The sequence below is a fragment of the Aedes aegypti genome, chromosome 3, assembly GCF_002204515.2.
Source record: "Aedes aegypti strain LVP_AGWG chromosome 3, AaegL5.0 Primary Assembly, whole genome shotgun sequence".
NCBI classification, from domain to species: Eukaryota; Metazoa; Arthropoda; class Insecta; order Diptera; family Culicidae; genus Aedes; species Aedes aegypti.
The window spans coordinates 127,253,162-127,275,415 of record NC_035109.1 but is presented as its reverse complement, the minus strand read 5'-3'; the positions used below and the strand labels follow the sequence as shown (position 1 = coordinate 127,275,415).

At 35.6% G+C, this 22,254-nt stretch overlaps 1 protein-coding gene across 7 annotated transcripts in view; it reads left to right on the top strand.

Annotated features, from left to right (window-relative positions):
• LOC5569285 (interferon regulatory factor 2-binding protein 2) overlaps positions 1 to 22,254 on the top strand; it is a 66,703-nt gene that overhangs the window by 30,291 nt on the left and 14,158 nt on the right. For 4 of the 7 annotated variants that reach the window (XM_021853164.1, XM_021853160.1, XM_021853162.1 and 1 more), the window contains one exon: positions 15,198 to 15,257. The exons of the other annotated variants lie outside the window; for them this stretch is intronic. In XM_021853164.1, the coding sequence (XP_021708856.1) occupies positions 15,198 to 15,257 (60 nt within the window). The remainder of the gene's footprint in view (positions 1 to 15,197; positions 15,258 to 22,254) is intronic. 7 annotated transcript variants of the gene reach the window in all.

Here is a 22,254-nt window from a genome sequence, read left to right as displayed (position 1 = left end):
CACTACGCACGCGATTTGTACCACCAGCGGAAAAGTACGCTACTCGTGCTATGTGCACTTAAAATATAGCAGCTAAAATTATGCCGTTTTTTCATCATCCTTCTCTCTGGCACTACGCAAACAATCGTGCCGTCTTTTTCGTTCGGTCGCTTTCCGTTGCTCTCTGTCCCCATAAGGGTGACTCACAAAAAAAAATGTTTGAAACATTTATTTTATTTATTTATTTATTTATTGAACTAAAAATTTTGAAAGAGGGAAAAACCCCTTTGAGTGATATCAATTGGTAATCGTTCTCAAAAGGGCACAAAACCTCTTTATCTTTTCTTATTACGTTACAAAAATAAATCTTAAAACTAAAGGCTCAACCGGAAGTGATCCATATCAGAGCCGAATTCTTGAAAAGGAAGTAACCAAAAAGGGAGGATTATTGCAGGGTACAAAGGAAGGTTATTTTCTTGATTTCTGAAACGAAAGAAATGAAAAGCAAAGCAGTATCAAACAATATAACTAATATCTCTGAAAAAGTTGTATAAAATTTTTAACATAGGAAGCGATTTGCTACCAAGAATATCACGAACAGATATAGGTACTGTAATTTCTAAACTTTTGTATTTTTCTATTATTTTTTTCCTAGGCAAAATATATTTTTTGCAATAAAAAACTATGTGATCGATATCTTGATAAGATTCTCCACAATCACATAAATTTGAATCAATTATGTTAATACGATATAAATGACTATTACAAATATAATGATTAGAAATAAGTCTTGAAAACATGCAAATGAAATTTCTTCCGACAGACAGTTTTTTAAACCAGGTACTTTCATCCACAATTGGAAAAATGGAATGACACCATCGACCTTTATCACTAGAATCCCAATCAATTTGCCAAGAATCTAAAGCATTTCTTTTGATTTTAGCATAATATTCCGAATGAAAAACATTTCGTTCATGAATAATTCCGCGAGTAGCTCCTAGTTTAGCTAAATAATCCGCTTGTTCGTTACCAAATATATTACTATGGGCTGGAACCCAAACAAATTTAATTATAAACCCCTGAGAATGCAAATCGTATAACAATTTTCGTATCAATAAAATTAAATAATGGGTTTTAAAATTAAATTTTGAAGATTCGATGGAATTGATACAACTCAAACTATCAGTACAAATAACGAACATATTTGGAGGATGATCCTTTATTATGTTACATGTGAAGTACAATGCTATCAATTCAGCTACAAAAATAGAACAAGGAGATTTCAATTTGTGAAAATGGACTACATCAATATTATAAACTCCAAAACCTGCACTATCTTGAATTAATGATCCATCCGTGTAATAAATAAATTTTTGGTCGAAGCCACAAAATTTTCGCTCAAAACATAATTTGGCATATCGAACACACATATGTCTTGGTATTTGATTTAATTCCCAATGTAAAGATTTATCAACAAAGGTCTGAAAAGAATGTACATTAATATCACAATTATAAAATGTATTTGGAAAACCAGGTAATATGTTTTCGGTAGAACAATGATTAAATGAGTTTAACATTTTACTAGAAGGATTTATTCCGTGTAAATCACTTAAAATTTGAATAAGGGGATGCTGATTTGTGAAACATTGACTTAGAAATTTACAATTTAATTCATGAATACGAATTCTGAGTGGAACCACTCCTGCCAAAATTTCAACAGATTTAGTATGAGTAGAATTCATTAATTTTAAACAAATTCTTAAACAACGAAATTGAATTTTTTCAAGTTTAGAAAAATGAGTTTGAGTGGCACAACCAAAAGTAAAACAACCATATTCCAAAACTGAGCGTATTGTAGTTTTGTAAAGAATAATCATATCAGAAGGATGAGCACCCCACCAAGTACCAGTAATTGTACGAAGAAAATTAATCCTTTTAGAACAAATTTTTTGGATGTATTTAATTTGAAAGTTCCAATTTAATTTTGAATCATACCAAATACCAAGATACTTGTATTCAAATACTTGTTCAATTTCATATCCATTAAGAAATAAATCTACACTTACTGCGGAATGTTTACGTGAAAATATAATATATTTAGTTTTTTGCACTGAAAACGTAAAACCATTATCGTAAGCCCACGAATCAATATTATCTAAACAAATTTGCATATAATGACGTATTATTTCTCTATTATATCCACTTACGGAAATAACATTATCATCAGCAAATTGAACTAAAAAACAACCATTTGGGATAACAGATGAAAAATCACATGTGAATAAATTGTACAAAAAAGGACTCAAACAAGATCCTTGAGGAAGGCCAAAATAACTATTACGAGTAAATTTAGACGACCCATTGTGATAGAAATGCATAATTTTGAATGAAAATAAGTTGTATATGAAATTGGATAAAATTAAAGGAATTTTATAAGAATTCATTTTATTAAAAAGCAAATCAATAAGTACAGAATCATAAGCTCCAGACACGTCTAAAAAAGTAGAAATAGTATCCTGTTTTTTATTAAAAGCAAGTTCAATTTGAGAAGCCAAAAGTGCTGTACAATCACGAGTACCACGTCCTTTTCTGAAACCAAATTGACATGGAGATAAAATATTATTATGTTCAGCCCATATCTCAAGACGATTTAAAACCATTCTTTCCATAAGTTTACGAAGACATGATAGTAAACTTATTGGTCTACGACTATCAGCCAATGAAGCATCTTTTCCTGGTTTAAGTATGCTTACTACTTTAACTGAACGCCAATCTAATGGAATAACATTTTGTAAAAGAAATGAATTGTAAATTGCAAGTAAATGAACTTTCCCTTCATAGGGTAAATTTTTAAGTACGATAAATTTAATATTGTCAATACCTGGTGCAGTATTATTTGTAATAGATAATGCCAAATCCAATTCTTCTAATGAAAATGGCGAACAAAGCTCTGGAAAATAATTAATCGATTGCTTTGTTCTAAAATTAATAGATTGAGGAACAAAATCTGGACAAATTTTAGATGCAAATTGATCAATCCAATTATCAGAATACTCCATTAAAACAGGAGAAGAATTATCATAATTTCTCAAATTTCTTGCTACAGACCACAATGTGGATAATGAAGTGTCTCTGTCAAGGTTTTCAATAAAATGCTTCCAATAATTTCTTTTCTTAAATTTTGTGGTACGGGTAAACCAAGCTTCTGCTTTACAATATAAGAAATAATTTTCTCTAGATCCTAAACGACGAAATTTTTTAAAAGCTTCCGATTTATTTTTTAAAGCAATTGAACAATCATTATCCCACCAAAATGTAGGACGTTTATTTTTTTTATTATTGCAAACAATTTTATTTTTCTGAGATTTAAGTAAGCAATTGAACAAAATTTTGATGAATTTAGTGTAATTTTCAATTGGAGTATTTGAATCTTTAAGATTAATAAGTGAAAAAGAAATTAAATCCGAAAATTTAACCCAGTCAACATTTTTTGAATAATCAGGAATAGAAGAATTTACTTGATGATTGTTTTGCATACAATGGCTCATTCGAATCAAAATTGGAAGATGATCACTATTATTTGGATCATTGATTATACTCCAAGTTGACCTAAAAGATAAATTATTTGAACATAAAGATAAATCAATGCATGAATTTTGTAATGGAGGAACAGCTATTCTGGTGAACGATCCATCATTTAAAATGTTTAAATTATATTCATCAATCAAATCCAATATTAATGATCCACGACCATCAATTTTATCACTACCCCAAGCAAAATTATGGGCATTTAAATCACCCAAAATATAAAAAGGATGAGGAACACTATCTAAAACCATTTTCAATTCAGATAATGAAAAATTTACATTAGGAGGAATATACAAACAAATAATATGAAAATGATAATCTGTATGTTTTACAGAAATAATAATATATTCAAAATGTACATTCAATGATAAATTGATATATTTAAATTCAATACCATTGCGAATTCCAATCAAAACTCCCCCAAAAGGAATATCTCTATCTTTCCTAATTATATTGAATGATGGAATGCGTACTATTTTTGATTCAGAAAGCCAAGTTTCATTTAAACAAAATATATCAATTTTGTTATGTTCAAGCATAACTCTCAATCTATCTATCTTTGGAATTATGCTTCTACAGTTCCATTGTAAAATATTCAAATAATTATTGGAATTTGAAGCCATTACGATGAAAATAAAGAAGCAAAGATGGGTCCAAAAGCATTCAATTTATCAAGTAGGGAGGCAACAAATGGTAAAATAATTTTAATAATTTTTTTCCAAAAATCACTAAATCCCAACAATTCTACTAATTCCTCCAGAATTCCTAAAATTGAAGAATTTTCACCAACATTATTGTTATCGTTTGAAGTATTGACATTTTCATTCACATTACTATTTGATGGATCAGAATCAACTCGTTGAAAACCTGGAATAATACGAGAAGATGAAGAACTCAATCGCGGAAAATTTTCATTGAATGATTTTGCATTAGAATCAATTTTAACCTGAGCTTTAGATGTATTTTTTTGAATTCTTTTTCTTTTTGATGGTGGTTTATAAATGTAATTATCTAAATTCAATGTGTCTTCAAATTCATCATCAGTTAAAGATTCATAAATATTCGGAGCAGTATAATCCGTCGAATTTTTCAAAATTTCGGAATAAGAAAACTGATTTCTGTTTTTCAATTTTTGATGAAATTTGGATTCATTATTTTTATACACAGGACAATCTTTCAGAATGTTATGTTTTTGATTACAATAAATACACAAATCAGATTTTTTATTACATTCCGATGATAAGTGTGATTGACCACATTTTGCACATTTAGGTTTATTGGAGCAAAATTGATTCGTATGTCCAAAAAGAAGGCACCGTTCACAATGCATTATTTTTGGGAAAAAAAGTCTAACGCGAAAAATGACATTATTTACTTTTACAAAATCAGGAAGTACTGATCCAGCAAATGTAATTTTCAAACAATTAGAATGAACATATTCAGAGCCTTTGTCATTCAAAAAAAGTTTAGACAAACGATGACAATCTAAAACATGAACAGGTGAAATAGCTTGATTTTTGAAAATACCGGTACCATGACTTACAACTTCATCACATTCCAAAGACTCATCATATATAACTCCATTAATTTCGCAAAAATTACTTGGAGCATATACACGATAAGATTCTGCGAAAAGATGAGATTCTAAAAGTGAATTTGCATCATCACGCGAACCAAACACGACTCGTAATTTGTCAAGTGAAACCTTTTTGATTTCCTTGACAGAAGAGTACTTTTCATAAATTTTGGATGAAATTAGTAAAACATTAATTGGAATTTGTTTTTTCCGAAAAAATACCACAAATGGACCAGAAAAAGAAATGGGATATATTTTTATACGAAATGTTTTAGCAGTAAAAGATGATGGTCCCGGTGGAGGATCACCATCTTTTAAAACAGAATTATGCACATCAACATCCATAATTGGGGTGCAAAAATATCAAAAATTGAAAGAAAATCAAAACTTTTAATGAAAATAGTAAATAAAAATAATAATAAAAAGATACTTAGGAACTCCAAACTTAAATTTCCACGCGAAGATGAGATTTCAAGCTTCAAACTTGATGTAACGTCCTCTTGATAACTTCCTCCGCACCACACAGGCAATTACTTCTTTCGCACCACACAGGAAAGATGACCCAAAGTCGAACACACCTTTGAATCTTGTTCAGGAGATCTTGAAATACCGACGAATAACGTCCGCTTCCAAATCTTCAAACACCGCACCACACAGGTTATATTCTCCTACCGCACCACACAGGATATATTCTCCTACCGCACCACACAGGAATAGCAATAATCAGCCTCTCTCCAAATCGTATCACAAACGGTCCAAATCCTCTCAACTTGAAAATTTTCTCTCCTGAAATTCAGAGAAAAATGTCAGTTGGTTGCAAAAAGAACGTCCTGCCAGCTCAACGCCTACTGCAGCAATGTGTTTGAAACATTGTGGTGATGAGTTTATTTTGATAAATGAAATTTTGGGCAAATACAGAAGACATAAACGTCTTTATTTCGTATTTGTTAGCACTGTTTATAAAACGAACTTAAAAAAATATAGAAAAATGTTGTCCAGAAGCCGAGATACTGCCGATTGAGTAAATGAGAAATATAAAGAGCTGGATCCTATTCTTGGCACTTTTGACTCACTTGGGCAGTAGGTTTTTTTGTAAACTACTGAGCTAATATTTACCTACAATATGCGTCATATTGAAGTGCTTCTTATTGACAAGATTCCGACAAAAAACTCTCATGCCAAAGTGAATCATGGAAGTGCCCAAGTGCCCTGTCACATATTTTCAATTTATCCATTTATCAAGATTTTAGTCATGAATACATCATTACAGTCGTAACAAACAATATCAAATTTGGAACACCATACTCACTACACACTAAGAAAAAACTAATGTTATATATGACGTACATTTTATGGTAAGAAAATTACTTGATGTAAAAAATGAACTGACCTAAATTTGGTGGTATTTGTACTTCAAAATACGTCATTCTATTAAAATTACGTCAAACGTGAAGGAAAATGTTTGTGATCCTAACAATATTCCGTTCAATGTGACAGAAAATTACGTAATTTCACTTGCTTTGATATGTCGGGCACACATGACGTAAGTTAATTACTGGTCCATAGTAAATAACATTCATAATGGAATAACTGACGTTTAAACTGAATATATTGAATACGCTGCATGAAATTATTAGTATTATTTAATTTATAAACATAGTGGACTTTACTTATAATGGAAATATTTAGGGACCGTCCATTAATTACGTAAACATGTTTGGTGGTTTTTCGACCGCCCCCTCCCCCATGGCAAGATTTTTTGCATGAAAATTAAAAATAATTTCATAAAATTAATCTCACACCCCCTCCCCGCACAACACGTTGTTAATGGACGGCCCCTTGAGAATCAATAACATTTGCTTTATTATAGTTTGTTAATTTATGGTAATCGTATGATTTTCTTTATGGTGTCATTAAGAGTAGAATTTCTAAATCTTCTTTTATTCGACAATCAATTTCATCAAAGTTTGGATGGTATGAAGTGACAGCATTTTCCCAATAATTGATGAATTATTTAAATATTAATTTCTTACAATGTGTTTTTTTAATCGGTATAGGCCCGAGTGAAAGAAAAAATATTAAAACTCTTACCGCTCAGCAAATACGTAACGGATTCAAATAATTAGATGAAAAAACGAATTTAGTACTATACCATTTAATTCCACTAGAGTTCTAGAACTAAATACGGTTTTTTCATCTACTTATAGGTATTCTACTAAACAGCTCGAAGATTTATTATCATCATGGATTCATTTTTTTTTGTCAATGTACTGGCCAACATATCTCGTTTCTCAAAGTTACCAGATGAACTCGGGAATATTTCTGTGGCCGGAGTTATTCCGGATGGTCACTGGGTCAAGTCGGGTAAAAAAGGACTATTTCTTGGGAAATGCCATGTTGCATTTATTTCTTTGCAATGACAATCAATTAAATTTACATAAATCATTCAGATTTGATATTCAACATTATAAATTAAGTGTTTTGGACCGTTCAGAATGTACCGGATTTGGCAAACCCGTTCTGAAAACCGGCTATAAATTTGATGGATACGTAACACTTAGAATAAATCGCGATGAAATTCATAGTCGCGAGGACTTGCAATGTATAATGTATCTTCTAAATCATGTTTACCTGAGAGCCTGTGCAGAAATCTAGTCAAATTATGATTATCCTGCAGAATTACAGCTGCTTCAAGAATAAGGGATCAGGGCTAGAGTTACTGTGCAAGTGCTGTAGCCTTAGGTGCAGGAGCCTCATTGCTTGTAAGCGCACGGGAGCGCTGTACATCGTGAGACCTTTTTTGGTGCGCCTCATTTTTCTTGAGATGTGTCTCACTGCGGTCTCATGCGCTCCGTCACATGTGCTGTTTAAAATTCAGCGCAATAATTGAAGTGATTACAAAAGTTTTCAACGAGGATTGTAAATTGTAACTTTTGAATCGCGAGTCTTCGATCATATCATGTAGGCCATCTAGACACCTGCATGATGAGGCGAAAATAGCTGTAGAGGCTCTTCGTTACTAAGCAGTTGTTTCACAACTTGGATACCGATGGCGAGCCATAGCGCCGAGCAGCGCATGTGACGAGTCTCCCCGAGAGCACATCACCTAGCGCGCGCTTTTAGAATTTTCGTGAGCCTCCATCTAGCGCAGCACACTAGGATTCCGATGAGCTGAGAGACGGTTTGGTTGGAGGCTCGTCAGTACATTTATGTGCTCCTGAGAAATATGTAACTCTAATCAGGGCATTAGTAGAATAATGAATATTTTAAGGAAAACTGACGGGTGTTCAGTAAAAAAAGAGAATGATTTCCATACCTTTCTGTAATTAACGAGCGTATTTTTTTTCCTCTCCAAGAAAATTGCTCTCTGGACTCCCTAAAAAATTGTGTCATCGGGGTACTGCGGACTGACTCAATACGCTTGTCAAGCGGGAGCCTGATTGCCGGAGCCAAATGAATTAATTATGAGGAAGTTTTGTAATCTCAGAGATAAAGTTTTGTTTTATTTTTTAAGCGATGAATAAAATGAAAGCGTTTGAGATGCTGGCGCCATTGATGTGTGTGTGTGTGTGTGTGTGTGTATACAATCCACCTCCCACTGACCGGCAGTGCTTTTATGGAAGAAAATTGTATGCATGTATTTATTGATACCTTTCGATATCTTCATATCTGCAGACAATTTTAGCCCAGGAGATGAAAGGTGATAGCTCTACTGAAATTCCAACGACCCATTTCAAGAATGGCAGTAAATACACACACATTCTGAGGTCATTTTCATATACAGTAAGCCCCGCATAAAAACACCCAGATATCAAATGGATATCTGAAATATGTTTACACTTCCCGAATCGAAAATAAAATTTTCAACCCTGGCACGTATTTAGTTTCATATGGAAATAGGTAAGTAAATATTAATAAAGAATGATTTTACCAGGATGTAATGCTGTTTCTTCCGTCGCAGCACAAAATACAACACACTTTTTCACTGCACTACGCACGTAACATGATCGATTCTGACCGCATCACCCGCCCCCGCAGAAGCAAGCGTCACGGTCAAAGGATCACACACTACTAAATGAACCCGCGAATCACGCCACTCTCCCCCCCCCCGCCCACTGCACTGCGCGCGAAACACGATTAATCCTGCTTGACCGCTTCACCCGCCCCCGCAGGAGTAAGCGTCACGGTCAAAGGATCAAACACTACTAAATAAACCCGCGAATCACGTCACACCCCCCCCCCCCCCCACTGCACTGCGCGCGAAACACGATTAATCCTGCTTGACCGCTTCACCCGCCCCCGCAGGAGCAAGCGTCACGGTCAAAGGATCACACACTACTCACGTCAAGTTCAATATGTAGAGTTGTTTTAAAAACTAACAATAATCGTATCGACAAGTGATCAATTTCACCCCGAAACGGAATCCGCCGATTTTTTTTAATGTGGTAATGATTTTTAGCACTAAAATCACATTTGTTAGAAAATTTCGGTACACGAGCTAATGAACCTCACCGTCGTACTTGTTTCCATATACTTGGTTGTTTCTGAGATGCTGGCGCCATTGATGGCTCCAAAATATATTCGGATGTTATTCGGATTGATGGTAGGAATCGAGTTTGTACATCTTATTAGCCAACCCTCGGAATTATTAGCCGACTTCAATACATAACCCTTTTTGTGGAAGTCATGCGAGATAGAACGCATTTCAGCTCTCCATAGAAAGATCAGAGAGCGGAATTCAATAAACGGATAATTTAAAGTGACGTTTGAGGGAATAATACGACAAATCCAATTCGTCACAAGAAACATGTTTTAAGATTTGCTCGAAAATGAAAAGGGGTTCAGTTCGCAGCACACAGGGTGGCATATTTCATTACGCTCGGATGCTGTCAGTTCAATCAAAGATGGCTTCGAAACAGCAAGCAGTCTGCGAGTTTTGTACGGTTTTGTCGTACGTTCCGAAAGAAAGGAACCCGACCAAGTAGCCCCAGTGCTGTCTCATTGAGGTTTTGTTCGGCTCCCTCAGTGTCCTAGTTTACAAAAATAATTGGCGTGCCAAGGATACGAAGCAGTTGACTACGAGGTTCCGGAAGATGGACGTTAGTGTCTTCCAGCACTCTTGTGAGAGCATTGCGTTTGAGTTGCATCGTACGGCTGATTATGACCCCTTATCCAATATTCATTGACATTTTTTTTTAGTGTAAATAAGTGTTTCTAATGAAAAATACTGAATTCTTTGTTTTTTTTTTTAATTTTTACTGTATGACTGAAACCCGTTATCAGGGTTGGGAAAAAATCTGAAATTCACTCTACAGTAGTCAAACAAAACCAATCACAGTCAGCAAAGCCAGTGAAACTCACGCCCATCGCTGCTGTAGGCAAAAAGCCTTGAAAATTGCAAATCACCCGTTGCTAAGGCAACCCAAAATTACTGTAGAAAAATGTTCTATTTCCCGCTGCATTTCCCGCATTTAGAGCCTTCAATGACACTACTGATTTAGAGAAAATCATGTACCCAATATAGGCTACTTAATAAGATTCACGATTTTAAACTACTGTAGTGAGAGAGCCACGTGATTTTCGCGAAATTCAAGCCTACTACTATTACCATTCCCAGCACTGCCCGTTATAACAGTTGAAAAGCAACAAACACCACACAATGAACCTTTAACACATTGGCTTTAATTTTGCTTATCAACCTTATGACAACATTTACTCATTTTGAGTCATACGAAACTGTCATAATTCAACTAATTGTCTAAAACAAGCTTTTAGAGCTTTTAGTGGTGGGGCAAGAGTTTGGAGCAAGTGTGGAGCAAAAATTCGTTGACTAAAATGCAAAATGACGATACTTTTATAACAGGAATATGTTTTCCAGGTATATAGTGATGTTTGCATAAACATACACAGAAAATGTTGTTCAGAAGTTCGCCCAATGAACAGCGTTGCGAAAATATCAAATTCCCATGTCTTATGCTTGAGATTTTTCACAACACGCAACACAACAGCCAAAAAATCATACATGAGTTGGCTCATCCGTTTGAATCATTGGCTTGTATTTCCACATCGGTAAATCGATTTGGCAAAACTTATAAGCGATTTTTTTTAAAGAATATTGACTTGTTTTACAGTAATACTAAAAATAAGCATCTCTTCCACTCTAGGGTTTACTTTTCAAACATCGATTTTTCTCTGGGACACCCTAGTCCACATCTGTCTGTGTGGGTAAATACATCTGGCTGCGGGACAGAGAGTACATAGCAGTTATAAATTCTCCGCCAAATACCAACCGGTCGGTCCGTCGAGCAAACGAACAGTCAGCCAGTCAGCCATCCAACGTTTCTTCCGCGCCTTGTCCCCCCTATCCCCCACGCAAGCCATACGATTCAACCAGTCAGTCAAGTTTCGTTTCGTGACGTGAAACTCCGCACGACCGGTCGACGTATTCGTCGTCGTCACGAAGAAGGCGAAGGGCAGCAGGATGGCTCCCCTTATCGCACCACCGCAGCGAAACCGGTCCACTGCACTGAACTGAACGGGGGAGGGGGACCATGCATGTGTTCAAATCCCGATCGGGTGCGCGATGCATTGCGCAGATTCTCCGACGGATGGATGGATGGGTGGCGACGAAGACCGACTGTGGGAAGACGTGCCTGGCAACGACGGCGGTGTCTGTTTTCTACGTCAGAAAACATAAATTACACTTGTGGGTACATGGGTAAATGGCTGTTACTGTGATATGTAGTTGGTTGGACAGGAAAAGTGGATGTAAAGTTAGGAAGAAATTTGCGAGCTTAGTTACTGTGTAAGTGGGCTTAAACAAGTGTTTAAGCTTACAGATCTGGCACAGCCCCTGAAAAGGGTTATGACATTCCATGTATTTCGAACTCCCTGTATGTACAGGTTTTAATGTATTTTCCAACGATTTCGTACTTCCTACCGAGACATATTTCATACTTTTTAAGAATTTCAATGAGATTGTTTTTACTCTTTCCATTGGGACTTCGTATACACTTTGACTCAGTATCTACTGTTTGGCAGTAGTTACCGAGCATTTAACATCTGAAAAGTTCTGAATAATATTGGTCTCTAATTAGATGATTATTTTGTTATCATAATAAGTGATAATTTTTACAGTAGCTTTAAGATTTTGAAATGTTTCGAAAATAGTGTATACTTAGATCGGTTCTATCAGACAATTGGACAGATTAGAGTTTGGTCGTTTTATTGGTCGGTTTGACAAATGGCCTACTTTTATATCGGTGAGGGGAAATTGCCCTCAACTTATTATACAAAATCATGAATGATATGGCAGTGCAATTTCAAGTGTAAAATAATTTTAGAAGACAGTTTGAGCTCCAGAAGAAGGTGCAATAGAAGCACTCTTACTGGAACCTAACCTTCTAGATTCAAAGTAATAATTTATTTTCCTATCAGAAATCTGATAATTAGTTGTTGTGCATTAGTACTTTTGGATTAATTAAGATCAATTCGAAAAAAAAGAGGTCAACTTATTGGGGCCGGACATCCCATTCAAAATTCAAGTTCCATACGCAACTTTGCCGCATGTCCAAATCCAGCGCTGTGTCTCAGTTGAAACTCTTTAGCATATTGACTAACTGACTGACTGATGCAATTTTTTGGCTCTCCTTTGAGGTCAATTATTATGAATATCATCCTCCTAAAGTTTGGAATGATTGAAAGAAAATTGAAAGAAATTTGCTGTGCACAAACTGAAGTTTATTCGAAGATTACTACACAAAAGCCACAGCTTTTAGCCATCTAGCTATTCGACAGAATATTCTATTGAAAAGTTCAAAAAATGCGCCTTCTCAAGTTAAATATGACCAATTAAAACTTTGTCGGGGATCATATTTTTAGCAGAACGTCAGGATAATTCGTTATTCGCTTTTATAAAGTTGGGTTGCATACCACATGCTTCAAGTAGCGAACTCGTCAAGAGCGAAAAGCCACTTTATTACATATAAATTATAATAATGCAACATACATTACTGACTGCTCGGCAGGTAACAATGGACTTCCTGGTGGGAAGAATAGATCATAGTAATCCAGTATACTATGCAGGGCTGGTTTTGACCTGGTCACTGAAATGTCACTATTCGTAATCAAAAGTAACTAAAGTCACTTTTTTCACATAAATGGTATAAATAATCAATACTTTGGTTTAGCTTTCCAAATTTGAACAGCAAACCAGTAATGTTTTTTTAATTTAATAAATAATTTTTAAAAAATTTAATCATTCATACGAGAAAAGTTTTCAGTTCTCAAAATCAAAGAATCAAAAATGAAGGCGAACTGTCTGGATGATTTGGCAAAATGTGTGAATATGTGGAAATTTATGGAAAAAATCCTGAAAACAAAGAAACTATTTTGGGTTGTATTTTTTGCCGAGATATTTGAAACCTGGGTTGTATTTTAGATAAGTGTGAAGCTTCTTTTCAATTCCAACCAAAGTAATTTAAGAAGTTTGAAAATGCTCCAAATATTTTGTCTCAATGCTTGGTGATATTTATTTAGTAATTTAGTTACTTTAGAAATTCAAAAAAGCGCCAGACAGGAACTTAACTAGGAACGCCTCATAGGATCCCTGGTTTAGTTTTTTAATGTTGGCTACTGACAGATTCCGCTGGAATCTCTGAAAATCATCAACGCATTTTAAAGTATTCTATCAAAATTGATTCCACTTAAGGTGAAACAGTTTGAAATCAAGATTGCACTAAAAATTCAAAGGCACGAGATTAGTCGTGAAGACACCATCCAACAACAGTGCACTTTTCATTTTGGCTTTGTGCACAAGCAGAAAGCTTAAAATAATAAGATCACAAACGTTTGCCAACTATTTCTCCAGTTTAGTGCCTTCGAAAACGTGAGTAAGGGCACAAGTCGGCCATTGTGACGGCCATCTTTGAATTCCGAAATGTTTCACCTTAAACCAGGAATTTGCCTAGAAATTTCAAAAGCGTTTTTCCCAAAATTATGTTTCGCTCACCTCTACGACAGCTGAGAAATCTTCAATGATTTCTTGCAAAAAAGTTTGTTATAAACACATCAAAAAATATCACCAGAAGATCTGTTTTTCCGGGATTTATAAATTTGGAATTTCCGAAAGTTTTCTACCGCATGCAATCTACTTAGCCTTCTCTACAAATTATGCTCATATTCAGCCCGTAGAAAACAAAGAATGGAAATATCCAATGCAATATCTTTTAGGCATACTTTTTCCCGACATGATGCTTCATGCCTATTGTGATTCGGTGACCAGATTTCTAAGAAAGATACATTCTAAAGGATTTAAGTTTTATCTTGTATGGTCAACTAATAAGAAATAATTCAAAATACTGCATTTTACAGCATTTCAAATTGCACATGAAATGTAGATTGGTTTTATCCATGTTTATAACCAATGTATTTCGATTCAAGCCATATTTTTTTGAAAGTTGTATTATGAAGTCACTTTTAGGTCACTATTATTTTACTTCTAAACACGATACACGATACAAATATAAAGCAGCTGCGCAACTTTTTCTTGATCGTGCCCTATTTCACTTTTTCTTTCAATTAGTTCTTCAAAATATATGATAACAAAAAATAGCTATCAAATTCAAAAAATCACTCGTGAAACATGACGCCAACTTTTTTTTGTGTTAATTTATCCTTAAATAAGTCGAGCTATCTATCCTCCCACCATAATGAGTATTAGGACCCCAATCTGAAATATTTTGAAATCAGAAGGAATTCCTCTGATACAAAAAATTTGGAAGTCATCCATTGTTCTTCCTGGCAGTTCTCTCGTTTCCTATAAGAAAACTGCTAGGGAGAACCGAGATCGGACAAAAGCTTCTACCGCCCACCACACAGGCAAAAATGGTTATAACAAGCAGTAATAATTTGGTTCACAGTAGATTCGTTCGGTTCTTGCTCTTCCTTGACAATCGATTATTCTTTGTTTCGTTTACTTATGATTTCTCAACTTATAAAACATAACGTCCGATCTCGGTTCTTATAAAAATTTATATCATTCTTATTCTTCCAGACCAAAAACAACAAAACATGGGGATTTACGTGAACGCCCCTGTTGTCCAACGTTACAAATGTAAGTCAAATCAAATTTTATCTCCCTGATATATGTTTCTATAATATTCAACAAAATCTTCAAATATTGACGTTAACATATTCCGCTTATCGGAATCCAGCCAGCAATTTGTAAACAACTAACCCACATTAGATAATCGAAAGTTGTTCACTTTCGTTACGCGGTTCCCAACTGCAAACGGTCACTTCTCTCGCCTGCATCGTCTATCTCTCGCTTGTCTATATTTCCCGAATTCATCCGATTGCGTAATTGTGCTATCTTGAACTTCAATCGGCATCGGGTGTCTAGTGCGCCGGTACCGTCATCATAACGGTATACGCGGCGGGGAGCAGCCATATGTAGTACATGACCGTATTTATGTATCAACACAACTCTGTAACAATAATGGCATGGTGCAGCGGCTGACGTATAGCTTTGATGCAGCAGATGAAAATAGTGTATGTACACTAGGGCGTTTCAAATCAAATGCTGTATATCTTTCTCACAATCCTCATGATCATAACAATGTTCTGAAAAATGTTCAGGCATTTTGCGAGGATTTTAAAGTGGCCAAAAAAAGCTGAAGATTTAAAAAAAAATATGTATGAAGCAACTAAAATAATATTTCTAACACCGGTAGAACAACATATCCAAGCCAAGTTGAAGCTTGCAGAAATTTTCGAACCACATTACTCATGCTTCAACGACAAAATTTCCTGATGGCACAAATATATTTTGAATTAATGTTGATTGAGATTTTTGAAGAAGTTTACAGGCTTTAAATCGTACATGGAGCTGTGTAAATAGTAATAAGTAAATTGATGGAAATCTCTTTCCCAACCACTTGGATTGGATTGCTCTCTTCAGCAACTTTGTTCATTAACGATTGAAGATTGAGTTTTTGCTTCGATATGATAAGCTAGTTTCCACATTACGTATACATATCACAGTAATTGGGACATTTTCTAATTTCCAAGTTGCGTATAGGCCAACATTCACAGAGCTATATTTGTATCATAGTAATCGTTAGGAAGATATAAGAGATTGGATTTTCAGCCAGTTTTGTAATTTGAACCGCCCTAACGTCCACCCATTCAAAGCGGATGTTTTCAAACCGCGCGCATACTGCGTACCTACTCCCACAACGCTGCTGTCCATCTATAGGTAGCCGACCAACGTCCGTACGGTTTTTCAAGCGCAAAACTGAATGATTGCAGACGACCGGAACCCGCGATGTGGAAGCGATGAAGGAAAACAAGCGTGATGGAATGCATAACAATCAAAGCTAGCCGACACCGCCTGTACCACCCCCCTTGGCATTTCACATTGGGGAAATGGCTGGACAAATCATACCACCACGGTACTCCACAGACCGTTGTTATCATAAAAAAATGAATGTGCGATCACCACACTGAAAATAATCCACAAGTTCGATCCATATTCTTTTTTCAACGTAAATCGGTCGTGTCTATTGACAAGGTAAAATAATGTGTAAAGCTTGTAGTACTGTTGAAGATTGACTTTGGTCCGATAGCAGAGCACATGATTTCGACGTGTTTAACAATGGCGATATCCATGACTCATAGAACTAGTTCCCCTATTATGACAAGTACTTACTTTTCTGTTGAACACGTGACATGTTAAATAACATGTTCTGTTTTTGGAAGCCATGCGTTTGAAATGGGTGGCTGATATTAGAAATTTAAGCAAAGTTGTGAACTGTTTGTAAATTACTGTTTAAAATTAGTAAAAATTCACATGTGATCGAACTTGTATAATATTTTCAATGCACTGGAAAGAATCGTACGTTTTTTCAGGTTTTAAGAAAGGGTGCAAGCGGTTGGTTTCAAATTATCGTGGCATAGCTGCACTCAGCGCCACCTCGAATCTTTTTGAGTTGATCGTATTGCGCGAGCTGGTTCTCAGTTACGCACATTATATCTCACCACTACAGCATTGATTTATGGCCAAACGATCGACTACAACGAATTTGGCGTCATTTACCTCGTTCGTAATTCGGCAAATAGAAGATGGCCAACAGGTTGACGCTATATATACTGACCTTTTGACAAAATAAACCATCAAATCACTCTGGCAAAATTTGACAAGCTTGGAATGGATACCCAAATTCTTAGTTGACTCCATTCTTACCTAGTCGATCGAAGCATGTCCGTCAAAATTGGAGACCATGTATCGCTACCATTTTCTGTTTGTTCCGGCGTTCCTCAAGGCAGCCATATCGGCTCATTTTTATTTTTGCTGTACATGAACGATGTTAATTTCGTGCTAATTTGCTTGAAACTCTCGTACGCCGATGACCTGAGGCTTTACTATACGATCAAGAAGGCCGAAGATGACATGTTCCTACAGCAAAAAATGGAAGTTTTTGCTGAGTGGTGCCGCATTATACGTATGGTACTGAATGTAACTAAATGCTCAGTAATCTCGTTCGGCCGCAAACATGCACTTCATCATTTCGGCTATAATTTGAATGGTGTGCAGCTACAACGCGAAACAACAATCAAGGATTTGGGTATCCTGATTCATTCCAAATTAACATTTAAGGATCACGTCGCTTATGTCGTTACTAAAGCTTCGTCGCAGCTGGGATTCTTGTTCCGATTTGCAAAAAAATAAAGACATGTACTGCCTCAAAGCTCTTTACTGCTCCATTGTACGACCCATTCTGGAGTATTCCTCCGCTGGCTGGTCGCCTTACTATCAGAACAAAATTCAACGGATCGAGGCTATCCAAACTTAGATAATACTTTGATGTTCCCAAGATTAAACAGTAGTGCAAATCCAAGCGTAGAACTATTGATATCATGGTGCTTATTTTTTACCGTGTATAAATGACGAATTCAGAAACTCGGGTAGTTACAGAATTCATAAATTTTAGTAATTTATGATTATTATCTATCTGCCTCTCTTTCATTCTGCAGGGCATTTTCATGCTATTCGTCGATACGTCTGGGTTAACACAACGCCAAGCTTCAACCCAGGCGAAATGACATTATTAGTGTAAAAATTCGCAGCAGAATAACAGATAGGTAGATATAAAATAGTCATTAATGCATATGTTACACCATTGTTAAGGCGTAACTGTCAAAAACAATAATTTTAAATAGATCAACGTAGTTTTCGAATCATCTTCAAATGTGTTCAAAGACTTATTACAATTATACGGCATGATTAACTAATGTTTTAAAGGTTAATGCGCTATGAGTTATAACGGAGATATTGATTCCGTGACATCACGAATTTATTTCTTTTTGTATACCAACAATCTGGAAAACGGTACCTAAGTACCTGCGCATATTTTTTATTTTGTAAAATTTGACCTGGAGGTGGTATTGTGACACTTTCTTACGGTGAACCATTAAAAGAACAATGAAAATGATGATTCAAGCTTCAATAATACGTTCAAAATAAACACAAGGTTACAATAGATTAATTTTTCAACTTCCTATGAGTCATGAGGCACTTCCAATTTGCGGTCGATGTCAACCCCTACGCCCATTGTCACTTCGCATGGCGGTACTGAATGGCTTCGTTACATATATAAAACAGCTTAATTAATAATTATACTTGTGGACTTTTGTTGTTTTGGTACAGTCAATAACGCTCAACACGAAAAAAAAATACTTGAAGACTAGACTCGGTAAAAATGCGACACACAAAAATGATTACCGAAAATTCATTTTAAATTGGATTCTCAAATTTTCAGGGATTAAATAAATATATATTAGTTATGTTTTGGCATGATTTATTTATTGAATTTCCTCCCCCAAGCTGAATGCTCGTACATTTCTCCTAACACTTAACTTAACACTTTTGAGATCTTGGGCGAGACTTAGCCAATCTTTTTTACACAATTTCTCCCAGGTTTTCTTCAAAGCATCATCGGTTTTGAATGTTTTTCCACTTTTCTTCATTATCGCCCAAAACTTTTCGATCGCACGAAGTTGTGGTGCATTTGGCGGGTTCGCCTCCTTCGCACAGTGATTTTTTTTGCCGATTTTGTGATCGAAATAGAATAGTGGCTAAACCGTTGGTTTTAGTGAAAAAGTTTGTTCAGAGAAGTATCTTGAATTGTAAAAGCGCTTCTTTTGATACTAGACCAGGTGATTAAATCACCTAATGAAATCACCATTTACCTCGAATAACAATGCTCATAAAATTCCATTTTATTTTTAACCAGAATAAGCCTCGGTCAAAACAGTCGAAATCGTACTGAAAAACTCGTAAGAATGACTGCAAAATTGTTTTAACAATGGTCGGTGGTCAGACAGACCAGATTAGAAGATATTTTAAAACATAAAACTCTCATGAAACAATTGGCTCCGTAGTGATGCACGAGTCTGTTTTCTATTGACTGAGATAAGCCATCAGCCGTTATATCATGCAGCTGCAGTTTGTCACGGAACGCATTTATTGACGATCAACGGTATTTGGACTTACAATTCATGTTTTTGTCGGTTACATTTACAAAAAAAGTGGTTCATAATTTTCGGGATCTATTACTTTGAAGGCCTTCATAGAGATATAGAATACTTATAAATACCAACTTTCAATCAAGCTTTGATAATGCATTTCTTCTAATAATAACGGCAAATGAAACAATTTTGAGTGATTCTACTCGATAAGAGCTGGTGGCAATTATCTTTCGCATATTTTTAAAAAATGTACTAGTAGAATATTTATCGAATTATGTAAACACAATTTTTACTAAATGTTATGATAATGCCAAAACAAATGTTAGAATGCAAAAAGTGGAGCAATTCATTCCGAGGTGAAGTTGAACAATTACTGCGATAGGTTTCCAAAAGCAAAGAGATATGCTACTCATTAAATTTGGGATCACAGAATTTAAATCTTGTTGATAAATCGGTAAATTTTTGAATTGAATTTTGTGAATTACAAAAAAACTACATTAGACGTCTAACTTAATTTCCCTGGAAATGATTTCTTATCTTCAATATTAATTTGAAACTTAGCTCAGAAAACAAAACTGGAATGTAAGGAACAGGTTATTTAAATAATGGTTTTGTATGGCCTTAGCAGTAATTGATTTTTTTTAGAAAACTCTTCAACAATTATTGAAACGTTACCTAGAAATATTTTTTCTTTTGGTCTAATTATCTTGAAAGTCAAACTAAATTTTGTAATATCAAAAGTAGATATCAGATGCAACATCACAGAGATTATGATAATTGCAATCGAATTATAGTTCTCTTCTCCTGATTAATTCCGAACTACGATACTATTAAAATTTTGACGAGACATGCAGTTTCTATTGGTGAGCACAGATTCGATGGAATTTTTTAGACGAAAACATCTTTTTTTTTTATTTATAAAGAGTGCCCAAAAGAAACTGTAGTGTTTTTATGAAAACCGTTCATTTTTAAAAGAAAATCCTTGTTTTCTCACAATGAACTCCTCAGTCGATTACCCAGACATCAACTAGGTGGACAGAAAGTATTGAAATCAATATAGATATTAGAGTTATTTTAGTTTAACAAGGTATGGATGTAATTTATTTTGATTTTAATTTTCTTTGAAAAGTCAAAGCTAAACTCTTCTGAGCGTTTTTCCCAACTTATACCGGCAACTATTGTACTGTGCTCCGTCATCCGGGCATACATATTCCTAGTTGAACGCCGGGCAAGTTTCCCAGTAGATGGTCCAACAGTAGCTAGCCATGCAACACCCGTCTTTTCTACACCCTTTACCTCGTTTTGGCCTGAATAGACGTCCGTCGACAGTGGCGGCTGCGGAACGTGCTTGCATGACTTAATGTGAGTCATTCGAGCCGTTTGCAAGTTGGAGAAATGACACGTGCTTTTTGTTTTGTATTTCTCTGGTTTGTGAGAAAGGCTCATTACTGACACCGGCACGTAATGTGTTGTGTGTTTTTTCTGCCCCATTCCAATCAGTCATTTGCGGGTGCTGATGTGAACGTTTTTCACGTAACGGTTAGGTACAACCGGAATAGGGCAGAAGCTTCAAACTTTTGAAATTTTATTTGAAGAAATACTTTATATTGGAGGCCCATTTTTGCTTGCGATGACCAAAAAGTTTGTGTCTGAAAAAGTTTGAATCTTTTTATTTACACTTTTTATTTGCTTTTGACAAATATTTAAGGCACATTGAACCCATAAGACATTTGGAGAATCAAACATCCGTTTGTACTGCAAATTTAATCGATTGGTCACTTGCTGGTGGTGACCAATCGATCAAGTTTTCAGCGCAAACGGATATCAGGTTCTTCAGATTTGTGCCCTTGAAAATTTGAAGTTTAGCTTCGATTCATCTTCACCTTAATGTTAGCATAGACATTGACGATTAACATTTTTTTTTTAGACTCCTTGTTCGCTACCCTAAGATTGAGAATAAATGAGCTAATTCTGACGTCACATTTATTTATCAAACCTTTATATTTACATCATTCTCGCCTTTTCCTGAGTGGTTTCCGTGACGAACTTGTTTTATTTTTTTATTTCTCAAAGCGTCTCGCAATTATTGTCACGTTTCTGGCGGCCCCTCTACCAGCGAACCAAGTAGCAATGAAGGTCCACGCATATAAACGACTATTTTTAGACTTCACGTTCATTTTTACGGCTTTCCATGTACGTACTGTGTTCGGTCACCCTTCATTCTTCGCGCATTTCTCGCCGACCACGAGTCCGCCGCGCGTTTTATCTGTCTTTCCATTTCGGATTGTTATTGTTAATTCAACGTAGCGATTCCCCGCTTTCCCGTCGTGACCACGTATTCCTCTCGACGCTCACCCCGGTGCTACAAATTCGGTCAAAAAATTACGCCATTTGGTCATTTCCTCTTTGAGCGTGCTAGGTATTACTGCTTGCGTTAGCTTTTTCCATATGGCAGGCAGTGTGTATTATGCTTCCTGATGGCCATTCGCGTCAAGCTTACTCAGCAGCGCGGCAATCGACACCTCCGTGGCTGCCCTTCGTCATTGGTGTTTCATTACACGATTCTTCAATATTGAAAAGGA